The sequence below is a fragment of the Myotis yumanensis genome, unplaced genomic scaffold (assembly GCF_028538775.1).
Source record: "Myotis yumanensis isolate MYYU_CA2020_CCGP unplaced genomic scaffold, mMyoYum1.0.hap1 SCAF_7, whole genome shotgun sequence".
Classification (NCBI taxonomy): Eukaryota; Metazoa; Chordata; class Mammalia; order Chiroptera; family Vespertilionidae; genus Myotis; species Myotis yumanensis.
This window is the reverse complement of record NW_027223758.1, coordinates 17,082,278-17,096,390: the sequence shown is the minus strand read 5'-3', so window position 1 is coordinate 17,096,390 and position 14,113 is coordinate 17,082,278. Positions and strand designations below refer to the sequence as shown.

The following is a 14,113-nucleotide window of genomic DNA, read 5'->3' as shown; positions in this document are numbered from 1 at the left end:
TACGTTGTCCCAGCCCCATCCTGATATCCCATGTAATTCTTCCAGCTACTCTGTGAGTTCAATGTTGCTCTATCCACATTTTACAGATGAGGAAACTGAGACTCAGGGGATGTAAGTAACTGAGACACTTGATTCAGGCAAAGTGGGCGCCGGAACCCCACTCTTCCCTTAGTGACCACCTTGCCATCCAAGGGAGACCGGGGAGCCAAAAGTGATGTTGTGTAACTTTATTCTGTGGTTTTAAGAAAATGTTTGGAGACTGGCAAGAAATATAACGAAATAAGTGCTGGATACTGGTATGAAATTATGAAATAAATTTTGTTAAACCTTTCATTAGTCCCTGTTCAAAATGTAATTTAAAAATACCTTCTTATCTCTGGTGGGTATAGAAAACTGTTTGGTAATTTCTTATAAAGTTAAGTAAACACCCACCCTGTGACTCAGCAATTCTACTCCTGGGTCTTTTGCCCAAAAGAAATGAAAACATGCCTCAAAAAGACTTGTACAAGAATGCTCATAGCCACTCTCGTTGTAATACCTGAAAACTGCAACAACCCAAATTCCCATCCACAGGAGAACAGATAAACAAGCTGCGGTATATTCACAGGGTGGAACACTGCACAGCAATTAAATGGAATGAATCAGTTACACATGAATGAATCACACACAAAAAACACATGTTGAATGAAAGAAGGTAAACATAAAAACATACTATATGATTTTATTTATTTGAAGTTGAAGAACAGGAAAGATTAATCTCTGGTGGTCGCAGGTGGGAGGATGACTAGGAGGAGGCAAGGGAACTTTCCAGAAGAGGAGATTTTGATTGAAGAAGGGAGTACATATGTCTATGCGTAGTTCTTTCCAGAGGTGAGTTAGCACTGAAGCAGTAAGGTTATAAAGGCCAAAAGAGAACTAATATGTTTTTTCAAATCTAAGGCAACAAGGAAATGATGATCATATGGTGACCAAAATAAACATGTATGGGTGTCTCTGAGTCATAGTCCTCAGGCAGCACAGAGATGGGAGGATCAGGTCATCACTGACAAAGCCGCCATCTTATTCATGGCAACAGGTAGTTAGAGAAATAGAAAACAATGATTCATTTGTAAGTCCACATCAGTTTAGGATACAAACACTCAATGCCCTGTTTTGACAACCTTGAGAGCTTTAAAATCATCTTTCAAAATTTCAGTGCATTGACAGACGATGCTGAGAGATTCCAGTAGATGGCGCTATGACCACTGACACCTTACAATCTGGAAAGCTATGGTGACCTATGTATCCATGGGGAGAATAGACAGCAGAGGCCAACCGGTGGTTTTCCTAGCAACACCCCGCCCCCCAAACCTCTACCCCCACACACTTCCCTCACCCATTTGTGTCCTGCGAATCTTCCTCATTCTTTTGCTCCTGGCCCCATTCGCCAAGCTATCCCCCCAGCCTTGTATGATTCGGAAGTGACTCATCATTTCATTGTGGAGGCCTACCTAGCAGGTGGGCCGCAGAGAAGGTTGGTATTCTGCTTGGTTTTGTCCGTCAGGTTTTGTTGGTGATGAAAAGCCATTTGTGTCTTTTAGGGAAAGAGCAACATAGTAAGGTTTCTTTCACAGGCCATCAATTAAGATGTAAGTGCCTGGGGAATGCAGTACGGAGAGCTGGTGAAGCAGAGAAATGAAGCTGACTGATTTGTGTGTGTGTGTTTTGTCTTTTTTTTATTTTCCCAGCTGGCAAACTGGAGACAGTGAAATGGGTGTTCACCTGGCCACTGAGTTTTGTCTTATACTTCACTGTACCCAACTGCAACAAGCCCCGCTGGGAGAAGTGGTTTATGGTGACATTTGCTTCCTCCACTCTGTGGATCGCAGCCTTCTCCTACATAATGGTGTGGATGGTGAGTGCATCGAGGACCCCACGGCAGCACGCGACCTCTGTAGGGAGAGAAATACACTCAACCAGAGGGGAATACGGGTTGGGGTTTCAGCCTGGAAACTATTAACAGTCAGCTGTTGCAGCAATAGGCTGCATAACAAAACACCCTGAAACAGTGGTTTAGAATCACAAGCATTTGTCCTCTTGCTCACATCTTCAGGGTGACTGTGGTTGGGCTCATTTTAGCGGGCACTGACGGAGCAGCTCTGCTTCAAGCCACAGCATGGTTCCATTGATTCAGGCAGCATGTGGAGTTCATGTCTAATCCATGTGTTGGCCCATTTTCCTGGACCAGTGGCTGCCTGGGGAACGCTCTTCTCATGGTGGATCACTGGAATGCATGAGGGCAAGTGGAAACACATGGTGTCTCCTAGGGCCTTGGCTGTGACTTCCACCCACATTCCATTATCCCCAACATCCATGGGGGAAGGGGGGGGGGGCGGCCTATACTCAAGAGCTAATAAAATGTTCTGGAAGGATTATTTTGGAGGTAATAACAAATTTGTGAACTTTGGCACAATTAAATCATAATTATCCCTTGCCTCCAACATCATGGAGAAACGGGTAATTTTTTTTTTCAACCTAAATCTTATAGCCACAGGTTTCTCCCTTCTCCTGTCCTCATTAACATTGTTATTTGACATATTCACTGGGTGCCGTCTCTGTTCCGGGTTTGGGGACTGGTGTTGTGTCCCTGTCCTTCAGGTGCTCAGTGGTTTTCTCCCAAGTCCACCTACAGGCAAACCCACCCACTGACCTGAGGTTTACCCTCCCTCCGTTGGACTCCTGCTCTGGTGGAGATGCAGCTCTAAGAAGTCCTGGGAAATGGTGAGGGATAGGGAGAAAACAGGAAGCAGGAGACTTGGCCCAGCCATCTGGGGAATCAGTTCCCCAAGACTCCAGACTCAGCCACAAGCATCCTAATAACACCAGAGGGTAGGCCAAGCCCCAGCGAGACAAACCCAATTCCCATAGAGACCTGGCTGAGGGCTATTAGAAAGGAAAACAAGGTTTGGCCAGGATGCTTGTAGTGCCATATCTCCAAAGCCTCCTCAGAACAACAAACAGAAATGCTGTGTGTTTCTGCATCTCACTTTCCTCCTTGGAGAGAGGAAGACAGAAACCCCCAAGGCCACCCCAAGTTCAGTTCAGCACTGAACAGAAATGAGGTGCATTCTCCAGTGTAAAAGGGGGCCAGCCAGGCATCTCAATGTAACTAACTTCCCACAAACCTTTGGACTGCGAAGGAGCACCTGTGGCCTTTGGAAGAAGTCAGGGTGCATTCATAAGTGTCTCCTTCAATCGCTGGTGGGGAGGAACTGTGAGAATGTGCTATTTACAGGACATGGTTTGCATTTCTTGTAACTTTGTAGAAAGTGAGGTCAAGTGGCATCCTGACCAATTCCTCTCAGTTCTTGCAAGTTATCCTCTCCTTAGGCCAACATATAGGAATTTTGTCTCTTGCCCACCCACCTCTCCTGCCACTGCTCACCGCCCCCACCATGATGTCTCACCACCTGCTTTCCTCTGTCTTATCATCTGGAATTAAGGGGCCAGAATGGGCTCATTTGCATAATGGAGGCACTGACTCAGGCTAAACCCCTCCTATGTAGACAGAGGTGCTATCTGTGCAAAGGAGCCTGCCTGCCAGGGTGGGAATGCCCGCCTCTGCCACTTACTCACACGTGTGCCTCAGTTTCTGTATCTAAAGAACAGAGATAACGATAGCACTACTCCATGGGCTGTTGTGAGAATTAAATCAGTAAAAGCGCACAAACATCACTTAGCACAGTGCCTGAGTACTCAGTAAACATAATGATATGGTGCAGAGGGCAGTGTTGACAAAGGTGATGCTAAGCAAGCTTCCAGGGAAAGAGGAAAGGAATCAGCAGCTATGGCTTTTCCTACAAGATGGGAGGTGTGGATTCCCATCATGCAGCTCGAATTCCCAGCCCAACTTGGCAGCCATGAATTCTGAGTTTCCCAGGACCACCCTGAGTGTAAATATTCTATCCCAATATTGCCTTTTCCCCCCCAGACACTATTTTTCCTCTCTCAGCCCATCTGTCTCAGCTGAAAGCAACAAGTGAAAGAGGCCAATCTTTGACTGGAAAACATGAGCTCCATGACTGCACCCTGGTCCCCTGACCGGCAGCCCCAGCCTGCTCCCCGAGACCTTCTTCCCCTCTTCATACAGAGTCTACGCTGCCCCCTGGAGAGACCACCTTTTCTCTATCTCGGTCAAAGGATTCACGGGCAGGGAGGGCTGGAGTCAGCCTTCAGCTCACCACCTCTTCCTGCTTCTTCCAGGTCACAATCATCGGTTACACACTGGGGATTCCTGATGTCATCATGGGGATCACCTTCCTGGCAGCCGGGACCAGTGTGCCTGACTGCATGGCCAGCCTCATCGTGGCCAGACAAGGTGGGGCCACCAGTGGGCTGGGGTAGAGGAGGAAGGAAGACCTCTCAACAAGGGTGTGGGAGGGTGGGTGTCCACATGGCAATGACCAGGGCTTCAAAGCCCAGCTTGGAAGGGGTGATGGGGGACTTCAGTGCCATGTTGGTCAAAAGGCTTCTTGGCATCAGAACAGGGAAACAAGCCAGAAGGTCCACCCTTGAGAAGGGCAGAGAAGTTTTCTAGGTAGCACCAGCCCCCCTTTCTGGAGGTCAAATTACCATTTTTTAATTATTAAAAATAGTAATAAATATATTGATAGCTAACCTTTGCTAAGTGCCTCACACTGCGTAAAGCAATTTAGGCACATTATCTTATATAACTTAAAGAATTCTATGAGTTAGGGACAATCCTACACCCATTTTATGGATAAGGAAACTGAGGCTTAGAGAGGACAGACCCCCATAGCCCAAGGTTTACTCAGCTGCAGTAACCCTCAAGGTAGCAGTTGCCATAGGTCACTCTTCAGTGTGTGACAGACCCTCCCCTCCTTCAAAACCAAGGTCACAGTTAACCTTCCCAGATGGTTGTCCCAGATGGCCATGCCCCTCCCCAGAACCCCTCTAACTTATTTGCCTGATCTGTGCTAGAGGACCTTCGTTTTCAACAAAATGTGTAGCTATGACACTGAACACAGTGCCCTCTACAAGTCCTCACAAAAGTCTACTGGTTACATTATTTTTCTTAATATTGCTCAGTGGTTTAGAAGAATTGAATACAGTGTAAAACAGGTGGGTAATGATACTGAAATGTATGGGCTGGTGAGATCATGAGCCCATTTATACAACTGTTGTGTTTACTCCTTTCAATAAGGATGTATTCTAATTTATTAAATCATAAAAATCATTTGGATTTTTGAAGCACATCTGACCAGTGATCATGTTGGAAGTAAGGGTCAACAGTTTGAAGAATGTGTATTTTATTCTATTCTCTTGAAAATACGTATTCTATTCCAATGGCTATGTATTTTACAGTCAGCATCATTCTATAGCAGTGATTTTCAACCTGTATGCCACAAGAACTTTTAAAACATGCAATACCTGACTATTTTGTCAAGGGTACTGACCTCTTTTCCCTTAGATTGTCAAATAAAAAACATGACAACTCTGCCGAAACCGGTTTGGCTCAGTGGATAGAGCGTCGGCCTGCGGACTGAAGGGTCCCGGGTTCAATTCCGGTCAAGGGCATGTACCTGGGTTGCGGGCACATCCCCAGTAGGAGATGTGCAGGAGGCAGCTGATTGATGTTTCTCTCTCATCGATGTTTCTAACTCTCTATCTCTCTCCTTTCCTCTCTGTAAAAAATCAATAAAATATATTTAAAAAAAAAAAAACATGACAACTCAACAATAGACATCCAGTGTGAATGAATCAAAATTATACTTATTTTTTTGTCAGATCTACAAAAAACACATTTTTTGTATGTGCTGCAGAATTGTAGTAATTAGTTTATGTGTGCCATGAGATGAAAAAGGTTTAAAATCACTGTTCCATAGTGACGGCCTGGGAGAGAACCAAATATGTGAGCTTGCAGACCTGCCAGCTAGGGCTCTGGCTGTCAGACCGAAGGTTTGGGGGAGTCCCTTGTGGGCACTCCCCTGAGATCACTTCCCTCACTGCAGTGACCTCTTGTCCCTGCAGGCATGGGAGACATGGCCGTGTCCAACTCCATCGGGAGCAACGTGTTTGACATCCTCATTGGCCTCGGTCTCCCCTGGGCCCTGCAGACTCTGGCTGTGGATTATGGATCCTACGTAAGTGGTTTTTCTCCATGGCTTCTCTTTAAATCCAGGGTGACAAGGACTCTGTTTTTAGTGGCCTTGGACACTGTGACTTTGTCTCAAGGCTAGAAAGTGTGGAAATACTAATGTTGAGCAGGAAACAAATTCTCCCCATCAAAGTCATTCTAAAGTGAGGCTAGTGGGATCATTCAGGACTCAACAGCAGGGTTGGAAACTTTTTCTGTAAAGAAACAGAGGGTAGCTGGCTGGTTTGGCTCAATTGGTTGAGCATCAACCCATAAATCAAGAAGTCACTGGTTTGATTCTTGCCCAGATTGTGAGTTTGATCCCCAGTAGGGGGTGTGCAGGAGGCAGCTGGTCAATGATGTTTCTCTCTCATTGATGTTTTTATCTCTCTATTCCTCTCACCTCCTCTCTCTAAAGATCAATAAAAACATATTTTTTTAAAAAAGAGAAACAGAGGGTAAATGCTTTAGGCTTTGTGGGCCAGACAGTCTCTATCTCATCTACTTAGCTCTGCTGTGATAGCCTGATCAGCCACAGATGATATGGAAGTGAATGAGTGTGGCTGTTTAAGTACAACTTTATTAATAGAAACTGAAATTTGAATTTCATTTAATTTTCACATATTATGATTCTTTCATTTCTTTTCAACCCTTTGAAAATGTAAACACCATTCTTAACTCATAGGCAATGCAAGTCCTGGTGGTGAGCTTGATTTGGCCCAGGTTCCATAATTTGCCAACCCCTTCTCAAGTGTATTTATTTTGCATGCAAAATATCTTTGTATGTGAAGGAAGGGACACAAAATACAAGAGTCCCTCTCTGCCAGGGAGCTAGTGACTGTCAGACCCTCCTGTGACGGCCTCCATGCTCTCCCTCAAGGTTAAGTGGATTATGGCTTCAGGTAGATTTGTGGGTGGGTGACACAGGTAGTCCAGGTGGACCTCAATGCTCTTTCCCAACTTGCCGAAATGTCCCCCGTCTGCTACAGAAGCTTCTGCCCTAGACACTGTCCAAAGACTGAGGAAGAAACTGTGATTCGAGATTTCTTCCTGTATCTGGAAGAAGGATTGTGCCTATGAAGCTGTTACACCCTCCCAGTGCTCAGTGCTTCTCTAAATGGGCTGCTGAGCGTGACTTAGTCTGTCTGTACTATATGTTCTAAGGAATTGTTTATTCTGCAGAAAATGCTGTAGTGCATTTTATCAAATGGTAGTTGTATTTGAAGTTGCTTGATTAATGGCTGTTTCAAACTAGGAAAGGTGTATTCAACCAGTTGCAATTGTTGGGGAGGAGGGTACCCTGCTTTAGTTCTTGTGGTTGGACTAGAATGAAACAAGAAAATTGACACAAGACTGCATTCACAGGAGAAAAATCAGTTTAATATGTGTGCATGGGAGAATCATAATATGATGCTCAGATCATAAAATGAGGCTCAAAGAAATGAATGACCCAGTCACGTTTTTATACTTTTTAGATGAAGAAACGATGAATTTGTGAGAAGTGGACAGGACAAAGAAAGCTGGTGCTCATTAGAAAGGAATCTAAGCAAGGATTAGGCTTGGGTAGTAAATTAGTAAAGGCAGTTCAACGTTTGTTTATATAAGCTTTGGACTCTGGATTCTTTTCACTCTGTGGTTAGATTCTCTCTCAGCCCTCAGGAGCATTGAGGGTATCTATCACATGGGAGATTTATCGCTGCTTTGAGGGGGACAGAGAGGTCAGGGTTTCTTCTTGTACAGGCAGATTCTTAAGTAGCTTTAGTTTAAAATATCAATACAGATTATTGTAGGGTATCTTGAGGCAGCCTACCCTGGGTCTGGACACAATGGAATTGGAATCCATACAGAAAGGCCATATGCTTCTGGTTCATGTGAAGTTACCTACTGGCTGAGAGGTTTCACCATAGGTCATCCTTGATCTTCATTGTCTCACCCCTCCCTCCTAGTGCTCTATCTCCTCTAAATGCAATGTTCTGTCTCTCATTTCATTTCTTGATTCGTCTTTATAGGCTGTTTTCATTGGGACCCCAGAATAGCTGGGGGCACCAATCTGTTGAGTTCATCAGCAACCCACCTGGTTTATTGCTTGGTCTCTTTCACCTTCCCACTTACCTCTTACCAAAGTTAAGAAGTAAAATGCAGACCCGTGTGAATTTCAACTACTGTTTTTCTTCTCTGTAACTGAAGAACAGGCAGCAAAAAGATAAGAAGAAATTACACTCTGAATAGCCTGGAAAATCAATCCATGAATAATAGATTTTTACCACATGACTCTCTCCAGGGAAGGATGGACAGGCAGGAGCAGGGGATGCAAATCCTTGCAATGTCCCTAAAATCCATTATGTTTCTTTTGCTTTACTGGGGATTACAGGGTACAGCCATGGAAGGTGAAATCAAAAACTCAAAAACAAAACTCAGAACTCATCCTGGAAGTAAACTAGCTTCTCTAACCAGCTTTGAAAACTTCCTGACAGAACGTGGATATTAGGCCTGAAATTCCAACTCAACTAGGCACTCTGTCTGCCACAAATAACCCCCTAAATGTTCTGCCTTCCTCTTCTCCTCTTTGACATGCTCCCAACACTCTTCAGGGAACAGAAAATTAAACAAAATTCTCATATCCGTAACTCCCACAGCCATGAAGACTTACCATTTCAGGTCCCAAACTCTAGTGGCAGGGTGACATCATTCAGGCCCTGTTAGATCTTTGGCCCAAATTCCTGTTTTTCATCTGTAGATGACATTAATTGGGTCACTCTGGTCATTTTGCTGGAATTGTACAAGGAGTACATCTGATCCTGTGGTTGAAGATCGTCCTTATCCTTGAAATGAAGGAGGAAATGCAGAAGGAAAGGTGGCCACGTCTGGTCTATGACCAAGGCAAAGCCACATGGGAGAGTGCTCTTAGGAAAGAGTTTGGGTTGGGAAGACGGGAAAAAATGTGTCACATCGAGTTATCATCCAAATGCTGCTGTATCTGTAACCAGGGCCAGAGAGATGGTAATTTTATTCCAGGGGTACAGCCAGCAGCCCCCTGTAGCCCTCTCTTTTGAAAGCAGAAATTCATCAATATAATCAAAACAGTTCATGAACCCCAGGGAAATCAAGGCCATTTCATTTTGTATATAGTGTGAGGTAAGGGTTCATCTTCATTCTTTTGCATGTTGATATCATTGTTTCAGTACCATTTGTTGTAAAGATTTCATTTTGAACTTGAAAAATTCTAAGGAAAACATTCTAGTTAGCTTCTTTTTCAGTAATATTCACAACTTGCTTCTTTCCCACTTGCATTTTAGTTCTGATTCAGTTAGAATGAAAACTTCCCCTGACAGTGAAGATAATCGCTATTTGGGAATGCAGGAGTCTAGAATACCCAACTGTAATTGAAATATAGTCATGGCAGTGATTCTGAGTGAGCAGGAAAAACTTAAGAATGAAATATTTTCACTAAAAACAATTAAGGTGCTGGTAGGGAGAAAGGTGGACTTTAATTTTCTGGACAAGTTTACTTGTACAGAATTCCTCTTTGGCTAGTAATGGTAGACCAAACGAGGTGCCCAGTATTTGGCCCAACCCAGCTTTATCTTTTGGTTTTCCTAAAAGTCAGGTGTCCCAGAAAGTGGCCCTGTAGAACCAGACCACTTCACAGAGATGGTGGAGGGGCTCCATTGTCTCTCCAGCTCATTCTTCAGGTGTCAGCTTAGATGACAACTGTATTCTCCCAGGCTTTGGTCAGATGTCACTCCTGTATTTTTCCTCAGCTCCCATGGAAGCTTTCCTTGGCCTCTTTGTCTGAGCCTCCACCAGAGGCGATCTCCCTGAGAGTAGGAACTCTGTTTTAAACATCATTTGCTCTGTGCCCAGCACAGGGCCTGGTGCTCAGAATGCGCTCAACAAATACTTGCTGCTGCCAGCACCGGTTTGGCTCAGTGGATAGAGCGTCGGCCTGCGGACTGAGGGGTCCCAGGTTCGATTCCGGTCAAGGGCATGTACCTTGGTTGCGGGCACATCCCCGGTGGGACATGTGCAGGAGGCAGCTGATCGATGTTTCTCTCTCATCGATGTTTCTCACTCTCTATCCCTCTCCCTTCCTCTCTGTAAAAAAATCAATAAAATATATTTAAAAACAAAAACAAAAACAAAAACAAAAACAAATACTTGCTGGTTGGCTGGATGGATCCTAAGTTTCCCATCAGCATCACCTCAGCTCGGGGGGGCGGGGGGGGGGGGGCGGGCGGGGGGAGGAAGGGTACATGTGAGCAGAGCAAAATGTAGGAATAAGTTGACCTGAGAAAAGAGCAGAGGACAAAACAGCAATAAGAAGAGCTGAACATTCACTAAGTACCTACTATGTGACAGGCACTCTAGGGACCCTTGATCTCATCTAATCCTGAGAACAGCAAAATTAGGCAGGGATTATTTCTTCAACCAGTGGTTATCATGCCTACTGTGTGCCAAAAACTTGGCGAGGCACTGAAAACACAGAACAAACAAGATGGACTAGACCCTCCCCCTTAGAGGGTGCATCAGGTTGGGGAAAACAGACAATGCATGAGTGACAAATACCTAAGTGCACTAAATTTGGAGAACAAAAACCTATTGAAACCTCTGGGACAGGTGATGTGATAGAGAGTGGGGGGCACATATCACTCTAGATTTGTTGGAAAAAGAGGTGGATTCTGTGCTGAGTGGCAAATGACAAAAAAGCATTGGGTGTGGAGGGGACAATAAGTGCAAAAACACTGAGGCGGACTGTGTCTGAGAACAAAAGGGCGGCCAGAGCAGCACAATTGCAGGGGTGAAGCAGGCTGAGGGGGTGAGGTGGGCAGGGGTGAAGCAGGCTGAGGGGGTGAGGTGGGCTGGGTGAGGTGGGCAGGGGTGAGGAGGGCTGGGTGAGGTGGGCTGGGTGAGGTGGGCTGGGTGAGGTGGGCAGGGTGAGGTGGGCTGGGTGAGGTGGGCAGGGTGAGGTGGGCTGGGTGAGGTGGGCAGGGGTGAGGAGGGCTGGGTGAGGTGGGCAGGGGTGAGGAGGGCTGGGTGAGGTGGGCAGGGGTGAGGAGGGCTGGGGTGAGGTGGGCAGGGGTGAGGTGGGCAGGGGTGAGGTGGGCAGGGGTGAGGTGGGCAGGGGTGAGGAGGGCTGAGTGGGGTGGGTAGGGAGGAGGAAGAAAGGGGGTGACTGAGTGAGGTGGGCAGCGGGGAGGACAGCAGGGGGGAGGGGACTGAGTGAGGTGGGCAGGGGTCACAGGTTGCACTCTACTGCAATGCTGTTCCAACTCCCCTTGTGCAGGTCAGGAAACCAGGGCCCAGAAAAGTTGAATCACAGCCAGAAAGAGGCAGAGAGAAGACAATGAGATTTGCTTCTCTCCCCAAGCCCCAGAGACCAAAGCGGGAGGGAGGGTACTATTGCCGCAAGGAAATCGTGCCCCAGCGGCCACCAGGCAGGGCTGGGGGCACCAACACACAAAGGGCCACACTGAGGCAGAGCCATCCCTGAGTTTGAATCTTTGCCAGAAGAGAGGACAGGCTCAAATGAGCTCTTCAATTTCAAGTAAGGAAAGAAGGACCTGGAAGGGAAGAGACCTCCTGGACCCTGAGTCCTGTTCTAAAAAGCCCGCCCGCTGAAGTCCTCACTGCTCTAGGCTGTGGTATGTGATGTGGCTACAGTGGGTTCTGCCTGAAGGTTGAAGGAACATTCTGGATTCTTCCATGAGGACTACCTGTTTATATAGTCCCTGGGTCCCTCCCTGGCCCTCGAGTGCCAGCCCCTGGTGCCTGGCCACATTTGGAGCATCACTGTGTCACCTTGTGCCAAGATGCATTGCTTGGAAAATTAGTGGCAGGTTCATGGGAGAGCAGACTTAGGGGCTTATTTGCCACAAGCATTTTTGTCTTCCCTCTTGTCCGCCTCCAGCTTTTCCCTGGAGAGAGGCTTCATTCCCAGGACACAAGGGGGGCCTTCCATTTAGCATGGCTGCCACCCTGACATCTGTCTGCGTCTCTGACATCAGAGCTGAGCAGGCCTTTTTGTGGGTTTAATGGCCTCCCTTGCCCTCGCAAGGGACCTGCTGACAATTCTGAAACCATTTTTCCATCCTGACCAGATGGGATTTCCAAGTCATAATTATTGGATAATTACCATCAAGACAGCTGTTTTCTGCATTTGAAAGTGGGGAATGAAGGCAGTTTTACAGATTTTGACATTTCTTAGCACTTGTGGCTTTCTCAGAAGCCAGCGAGCTATTTAAGTGCATGAAATTAAAAAAAAAAATTTTTAAAAACACTTTTTCTAAAAGTCAGAGTTTGGAAAATGAGCACTTTTGCCCCATTTTGGTGAAGAGCTTCTGTTCCACTTGCTCAACAGAACTAAGAAAGCCACCAGGCAGGCTCTGGGAAGCCAGAGCAAAACTCAGATTTCTGAGCTCCAGCTTAACAATCCTAGAAATAACAGAGGGAGAAAGAGAGTCTGTCTTTTTCTTTTTCCAAGTGAGAGCCCACCTGACTCAAGAATACACAGAAGTGAAGAAGAAAATGTGACCAGAAACGTCCCCACCCCATGCTTTCTGCCCAGTTCCTTCTCTCTCTGGTTAAACAGTAATTGAATGCTTACTGTGTGCTAAGCTGGTAACAGATGTTGAAGATGCTGCTGTGAGCAGGACAGACTCCTTTCTGTGCTCATGGAACTACAGCCCCTGGAAGGAGACAATCCAGACCAAAGTGTGATGTGTGTCCTCCCAAGGGCTGGTGCAGGAATTGTGGCAGGTATGGCATTTTGTGGCAGAGTGTGGCATTCTGTAGCAGAGTGTGGCATTCTGTGGCAGAGTGTGGCATTCTGTAGCAGAGTGTGGCAGAGTGTGGCATTCTGTAGCAGAGTGTGGCATTTTGTGGCAGAGTGTGGCGTTCTGTGGCAGAGTGTGGCATTCTGTAGCAGAGTGTGGCATTCTGTGGCAGAGTGTGGCATTCTGTAGCAGAGTGTGGCATTTTGTGGCAGAGTGTGGCGTTCTGTGGTAGAGTGTGGCATTCTGTAGCAGAGTGTGGCATTCTGTGGCAGAGTGTGGCAGAGTGTGGTATTCTGTGGCAGGGTTTAGTGGTCCTGGGATGCTTGTGAGGAAATGATGCTTCTTCTGAGCATCTAAGATTTTCAGAGCCAAGCAGGTGGGAGAGAGTGAGAGGATTTTTTCCAAGCAGAAAGAACAGCCTGTAGAAGAAGGAAATGTGAGAAAGTTTCATACACAAGGGCATCTCCTGTGGCTGGGGGTAAGATGTGGGCAGTGGGAAGTGATAGGAACAAAACAAGAGAGAGAAATCATGTGGTAAAGAACACTGTGAGCCATGATAATGGAAAGAATGAAGGGTATTAGAGAGGGAATGGTGCCTTTCACTATATGCGCCTTTAAGAAAGAAGATTCTGACTACTACATGGAGAATGGGTTGGAGCCAGACAAGACTGACAGCTGCAAGACCAGTTATGAGGCATTTGCAGGAGAGAGAAAATATAGTGACCTGGACTTGGGTAGTTGTATTAGTTAGTTATTGCTACCGTAATGCTGGGTAACAAACTGTTCCAAAATTCAGTAGCCTAGTTTCATTCGTATATATTTCTTTTTCATACATTTGTGAGTTGACTGGTTGATCCAGACTTGGCTCCAAGCTTCAGGTGGGTCTGTTCCACGTGTCTCTTAACCTCTTTGAACCAGTGACTTCCTGAGACACATCCTTCTCATGATGAAAGGTGGGAGCATAAGAGGCCACCTCAATCATGGAAATACATTTCAAACCTGTGTTTGTGTGAAGTCCACCAATATCCATTGGCTAAAGCATATTACGTGGCCAAACCCAAATTCCAGAGGCAGGGAAATAGGGCTGCTCACCAGGGGGTGGACATATAACTAACACAGGGGAGGGGAATTGAGACCAACAATTCACTCTGCCTCAGTAGTAGCAGTAAAGCTGGAGAGCAGTGGAAGGTGAAGCAAGAGACTG

At 46.1% G+C, this 14,113-nt stretch overlaps 1 protein-coding gene across 2 annotated transcripts in view; it reads left to right on the top strand.

The window, feature by feature from the left end:
• SLC24A3 (solute carrier family 24 member 3) overlaps nt 1-14,113 on the top strand; it is a 461,550-nt gene that overhangs the window by 432,105 nt on the left and 15,332 nt on the right. For both annotated transcript variants that reach the window (XM_070419848.1, XM_070419850.1), the window contains exons 13-15: nt 1,728-1,894; nt 4,243-4,357; nt 6,031-6,143. In XM_070419848.1, coding sequence (XP_070275949.1) covers nt 1,728-1,894; nt 4,243-4,357; nt 6,031-6,143 — 395 coding nt within the window. The remainder of the gene's footprint in view (nt 1-1,727; nt 1,895-4,242; nt 4,358-6,030; nt 6,144-14,113) is intronic.